The 7,135-nt window shown below is 33.8% G+C and overlaps 1 protein-coding gene across 1 annotated transcript in view; it reads left to right on the top strand.

Annotated features, from left to right (window-relative positions):
- Nucleotides 1-7,135, top strand: part of LOC106871359 (cln5-like protein 1) — a 10,901-nt gene that overhangs the window by 3,020 nt on the left and 746 nt on the right. The window contains exons 2-3 of the mRNA XM_014917767.2: nucleotides 787-878; nucleotides 5,147-5,273. Of these exons, the coding sequence (XP_014773253.1) occupies nucleotides 787-878; nucleotides 5,147-5,273 (219 nt within the window). The remainder of the gene's footprint in view (nucleotides 1-786; nucleotides 879-5,146; nucleotides 5,274-7,135) is intronic.

The following is a 7,135-nucleotide window of genomic DNA, read 5'->3' as shown; positions in this document are numbered from 1 at the left end:
ATAGAATAAAACAAGCAAGCGTTTCCCGCTCAATTCATTCTCTTTCTCGCTGGCCAGCGATTGAGCATGGACGTGTGTTTAAAAGCTGTCCCTACATCTTTCAGTCTTATACTAGACAGCTCGTTATTCTCACCTCTAAAGATGTATAACTAAAAGATTTGTATGTTTTACCAAGTAAATAAATGTTGTTTGAGTTGTTTAGTCTGGAGTTCAGCGTACCGTCAATTTCTTTAATTTTATAGTAGAAAGTCAGGTATACAATCTAAAGATGTATAACCCACTTTCTACTAAAGTCTCATTATGGCCTCGACAGGAAGGTGGATATGTAGAATTGTAAGAGCATTAAACAAATAAATACTTCCAGTACCTGTTCCAGCTCTTTGCCTTCTGTGTTCAAATTATGTCGTTTAAATTCCTCTTGAGATCAACAAAATAAAATACGAGTTAAGTACTAGCACTGACTTAATCAATTAATCGTCTCCCAAAATGTGTGGCTATGTGCCTATCTCGAAGATGATCTGATTAGCAAACCATAATCTTTACATGGTGATGAGTAACGTTTTAAGTATTTAAACAAGATTATGCACAAAACGGCATAGAGAATGGAACTGTTTCATGAATAGTTGATTACAGGTGCAATCAGCAAGAAAAATGACAAGTTAGAATCTTTTATACTGAAAATAATTTCTGTATATGTTATACATTTTATACAAATACAAAAAATATAAGACCCGAGAATTTACAAATTTTGTGTAATTTTATAATTTTCTTATATCTCCACCACAGTGCTTTGAATATTCAGGACCATGTCATTCAAAAACACCACACGTGCCTGTTGAACCAAAAAAGCTTTCTACTGGAAGCATAATCGTTATCATGTAAGTGTCAAGTTTATCACATATTCAGGCTAATTTGAGTTTGGCGGAACACTTACTGTTGACTTCTGTCCCTCTATAGATTTGTGGTGAATAAATGAATAAAAGAAAGAATATAAAAAGAGGTTTGAAACCTGCAATGTATGATGTCGTGCGTATTTGTGAGCAAAATAGTTATACATGGAAAACCATTAAACATAATAATAAGAGCAGAAATTAATATTATTAAATGATATAAATTTCAACTAGTGGTCAGGATACTTAAAAATATCCGAGGACCGTGAATTCTATTTAAATATAAACAATATGAGAGATCACTATGTGGATCCCTTGTATGCTAAAAATAGACGTCAAACCGTCTTACCACTAAATCGGTAAGACGGTTTGACGTCTATTTTTAGCATACAAGGGATCCACATAGGAATCTCTCATATTGTTTAGATTTAACGTAATGTATACCTCAATTTTTTATTTGACTATAACAGACATATCGATAGTAACTGCAGATCTGTGAGATTCATCATCGTACAGCTCAAGGTATGGAAATTCGCATGTAACGCACGAACACATCAGGTAAAAGTCTTACGTGTAGAACATATGATAGTTTATACACGCCAAAATCCGGAAGAGTTCTTTGTGTTGTTATGTACCTTCAACATCATATGACTTCCTTCCTCTCTTGATTTGAACTTCCTGGACTGTTGTGTCTGCAACACCACCACTGGGATACCTGTCTGACAATTCCATAGTGCCAAAGATGCGTGGATACTGTAAGTAGCATGGGGCAATTGTTATTTAGTTCTCTTACGTCGATGTGTTGAGGCCGCCAATGAGGTTCAGAACAATTTTTTGAATGGTTGTTTTGTTGAAACTACCTGCACGTGCACAGTCTTTCTCTAAGAATATATTGTTTTATTTTTTCTATTTGGTGACATGCTTTACCTTCTGATATTTTTCTTGTTCCCAAATACCATGTACAAATAGAGTTTTTGAGTTTAAACTAAATCAAGAAACATTGTCTTTAGAATTATGGCAATCGGAGGCGCTCTTTCATTAACTTCCAAGGAAAATTAGCGTTTCTAATATAAATCAATAAGCGACATTATTATCAATAATGTATTGAATCACAATCGCTTTGTTATCTCAAAAAAAAAAAAAGTTACACTGGCTAGCAAAATACTATTTTTTTTTCAGTTGCCAACAATATTCAAATGAATTTGTGGTAATTTGGAAGCCCTAAATATAAAAATTGCATTGGTTTCACCAGATTAACTCCAGTTTTTGAAATGATGAATTCACCTTAAATTCTTATGTCACCTTAATACGATATACAGAGGTGTTTCAAAACCGGGTTAAAATGTAGATTAGGAGTAATGTTTGGTCAGAGATCATAGTACTTTGACAAAGGAAAGATTAATGATTTAATGTTTATTATCAAATATGGAATTCCCACCTGAGAATACCCAGGTGGTTACGCTATATTTTCTCAATATATTTGCTAGATGCTGTAATGTTTTTATCTACATATTTTACTCTTCTACAATATCATTTAATTTTTTTATTGCAAAACTAAATTTAAAATTATCTCTTTCATTTAGTAATTCTTAATGATGGCAGGTAATAAACTATTAAAGATGAGTTCGTCATAAAGAACCTGCTTGAATAAATAACATGTTTTCTGTTGTATCTGTTGTGAATACCCTAGAGAAAAGCAGAGAAAAAATATCATTGACTTTGTAAGCAAGCATATCGTTCTTATTTTGGAGCAAAGTTTGGAGATCAAGTTAAGTCGTGAGTTCTCCATAATGTATTTAAAATCTAAGTAAATTCCTTTCACCAATGGCACGAAGGCAAAAGAAAAAAAATTAACGTCGGAGTGCCTATCGTGTGGTGTGATCCGTAAAACTACTACGAATGATTGTTGTTTTGTACTGTTAATATGAAAAGCTTCAATTACTATAAAATTACATAAGAATATCCTGATTTGGAATCTGCAAATCGAATTGTACTACATGGTAGGCAAACTCTCATGCTAGTACTTCCTTCTGTACCTGACCATCGCTTGTCAGATGTTGAAGAAATGCAAAGCTTAATGTCTACCACACATGGTAGCCTGGAAAATAATTATGAGTAATAAGTTCTTTGATACCAAAACTGTTCTCAAAAAAGGAAAAAATTATCTGAAATAAGATCTCAGTCTCTCAAAGTAGTCTACTGAATCTTTGGCATTCAGACTAAAAGAAAAGACCAGTCTACAAGCAAGTTAAAATAACAGCCTATTGAAGAAAGAGTAGACATTTCTTCCTTATTTTAGCGAACACGAAGATGTTGTCTACGGAAATAACATAGCTGAACTTTTCTCGAAATGTAACAACTAGATTGTCGATTATAAGTATATACAGAGAGAGGTAAAGGGAGTGAATGAAAGAGAGAGAGAGAGAGAGAGACACCTGAAGTTTGAAATGTATTTTATTACACTATGGAAGCTGTTATGTATATTTACCAATTGGTCAGACAATATAAAGAACATAACTGTCTTTCAAGGACTCTGTTATCATGAGCGTCTGTGATCTATTCGCGTTGACTCAAAGATAGAGAATTTCTTGCTGGGATAGCAAAGTAGGAACACAAAATATCTTTGCTTCAAATGCTTGTGGGACAATAGAGCAAAGCAAGATCAATTGAAAAACGTAACATGGCCTTTAAGAGAGAGAATAACCATAGGGAGACTGAACATCCTTTAATGAGCTATTAGCTCAAAGACAAAATATCATTCTTCCTACCCTCCATATTTATTTGGGACTGATGAAACAATTTGTTAAAGCTTTGAAAAGAGATGGTGATTGCTTCAAGTGCGTTTGCATCAAAAGTAGAATATCTACTGCTGATCATATTCGTAAACTTACCAAAAATTCTAGTTTTCAGAAATATATGAATGATATTGAAGTTTCTTCTTGGTGTAGTTATACCTCAGTTATTGAAAACTTCTTGGGTGACAAGTAACCAGACAATTATGAAGAATTATTAAGGGTGCTTAATAACAGTATGAGTGCTGGGAGTAATATGGGCATAAAAGTAAATTCCCTCCATAGGCTGTTTGACAGATTTCCACATAATCTTGGAGATTTAAGTGACGAACAAAAGGTAAAGTTCCACCACTATATAAGGATGATGGAAAGCTATCAAGGCAGAAAGGGAATGCATATAATGGTGGGATTCCTGTTGGAACATTCCGATTATAGTCCTGCTACGCTACACAAAAGAATATCGTATGAACATGAAGGACTGATATATTTTAATATTCTTAATTAGTCGATGCTATTGTATTGTCTTGAAAATTATTACTGTTTAAAATGTCATCAAATATTTTGTGATTAATTTTTGTTAGTTTTTTAGTGTTACAATGTATACATGTTTTGGCATTTTATTTCAGAATGATCATTTTATGTCAACGTGCCTTAATAAAAATATAAATATTTTTAATTCCATTATTTAATATGCAATTAATTAAATGACCTAAATATCAATTCAGGCACAACTATATCATAGAAATAAGAGGGGCTTAGAAGGCTAAGTGTTGCGAATTCTCAAATATAGGGCCTTTAAACTTGTCAAAAATTAGTGCTAATGTAGGGAAACTAATGTCATTTTCAGATTCAGCACCGCAAAGTCACCCTTAAATAATTCCAATAACTTTAGTATCGAAAATGCGTCAATGCTACCAGCCGAACAGCCTGCTGTTCTTAGTCTGTTTCATATCTTGCCACTAGTGGGGTGCTCTACAGACAATGACTATGAATGACAACTACTTAAGAACGATTCCACTTAGGAAGTTTCTTGCGTGGTTATTCAACTTGTCGGACATAGCAACCAAATTCTTCTTTAAACATTGGAAAATGTAATGGTTGAACTATTGTTTGAAAACAAAGTCAAAGACGGGTTCGTCACGACTGAAATCCATTGGTCTACTTGATTAGAGCTGACTTGGGACTAACCAACCGTAGCATTTTCTGTTTAGCAACAAATAGATAGGAAAAGATACGGACGTAAGCTGCAGAATTAGTGTTAACACAATCGTAGTATTCTGTCTATATTCTTCATTAGGAAATGTTTCACAGAGGCCAACTTACCGAAAATGAACTGCTTTTGTAGTTACGTATAATGGATTCTGTCCTCTCTCCATACGTACAAAGTAAATGTGTATAATTTGCATAAAGCTTTAGAAAACAACTTCTCTGAAAATATCATTGTTTGAAACGATTATTTTTCAGTACATTTTCAATTATGATTGTATACATTGTGGGAGGTTGCCTTGTCACTTCGTTTTACCGAAACTCAACTGGAATGGAACGATGCCCGAACGTTAGACTTTGGAGCAATTTGGGTTCTCTTATAAAGGTAACTTGAACATTTTATTTAGAAAATATTCTGCAGATTACATTTGCGCTGTCTGTCTGTAAATGTGTGTGTGTGTGTGTCCGTGCGTGCGTATGTGTGTGCATGTGTATGTAGTGTGTGTGTGTTGAATAAAATATGAAGCGGTTTGAGTGTGAAACTGCTTTAGTCAATCTATGTTTATTTTGATGTTTGCAAGTATTGATTTCTCAACCATAATGCTACTTAGATGAAGAAAAATAGATTTTGTCGACACCAATATTTAACTGGTATTTATTTGATTAAACTTGAGAGGATAATACACAAGTTAATATACAACGTCGACCTCGGAGAGATTTATTAGTATCAAACAATTATTTGTGCTTCTAATTCCCATGCTATCATGAAGTTTTCTAGTCTAATTCCTTAAATGCATCGTTTCTCACAAAGGAAATATATATTTTACAATGTTTAGCAACAATACTTGGCAATTAATCCCTTGTTTATTGCTTGTATTCAATAGAGTACAGAAATTTCTCGTTTTTTTTTTTTTCACCCAGTGCTTAGGAAGTGTCTGTGGATAGCGCTGTCTTTACATCAAATATGCAACAAAGAAATATTTCCCTCTCTACATATCTACTAGGTAGATTTAGTAATTATATCTTTACAAAACTGGACACCCAGATAATATGATGAACTGTTTCTTTCTTATTGTGTTTTAAACATTTAACGTTGAAACAAAAATTAATCTCATGTGCCAAGATGAAAAGAAAATTCTAACCACTAAAAGATATATAGTCTTAGGAGGCTTGTTGGTTGCTCTTAGAAGAAAAACCTTTGATATTTCACCATTCTTTTCTTTTTACTTAGTCGTCTCCTGCAGTGCCGTCTTACAGCATGGACACACTGGATCTAGGGGCTCAATCCTGATATATATACGATGTGGTTTGCTGTCAATAAATAAATATAATAAACCCCAGTGCATCGATTTGCCCGGGTGCCTATAATGCTGCTAAGACAACTCTGATCTCTTACCGATGAAATATGGCATTAATCATTAATTCAACATCTGGAATTAATGTTTGAATTATAATCGCTTTTAATGAAAAGAAAGTGGGTTGGCAATATCATTAATTCGCTCTTAGTCAAGTAGCAGTTGATTATCAGTAGCTAACGCAAAGTAGCAGTAGATTAGCAGCATAATCGTTAAAGTGTCGAACAAAATAGTTTAGTTATTAGTTATGTTTCTTTATGCTCCTAATTTGAAAATCTGTTGTAGTATACTTTTCCTTTCATCTCTCTAAAGAGTACCACTCAAGTACATTGGTCAATTAAATCGTTCCCACAGACTTGCTCCAGTCTTAATATTTAAGTACCTATTGAATGGCGACCTTGCAGAATCACTACTGCATAGAAAAGAATGCATAAAGGCATTTCTTCCGATTTCACATTCTAAGTTCAAGTGCCGCTGGTGTCGATGTTGCCTTTCGTTCTTTCGGAGTCGATAAAATAAGTATCATTTGAACATTGGGGGCGATGTAATCAACTAGCCCCTTCGCACAAACTTCAGGCCTTATGCCTATAATAGAAAGAATTATTAATGCTTGAAATTTTATGGTCGATTAATCGGTTTATCCTCTAATTTTACTGGTTGAAGACCCAATAAAGGATTTACTTACCACTTTGCAACACATATATATATATATATATATACCGGAGTAAGCACATGAAATGTGCAACAAGGTGGAAAAAAGAGTACTCAAATACCAGAGGTAGAGTAATATGCTTTATTTAAAAGCAGCAGAAATATAACAAAAAAACCGTTACTCTGAGTTTCACGTTCCCGTTCATCGGACAGCTGTCCGATGAACGGGAACGTAAAACTC

This window comes from Octopus bimaculoides, chromosome 1 (assembly GCF_001194135.2).
Source record: "Octopus bimaculoides isolate UCB-OBI-ISO-001 chromosome 1, ASM119413v2, whole genome shotgun sequence".
NCBI classification, from domain to species: domain Eukaryota; kingdom Metazoa; phylum Mollusca; class Cephalopoda; order Octopoda; family Octopodidae; genus Octopus; species Octopus bimaculoides.
Note: the sequence above shows the minus strand (reverse complement) of the source record. Positions and strands in the feature narration are given on the sequence as shown.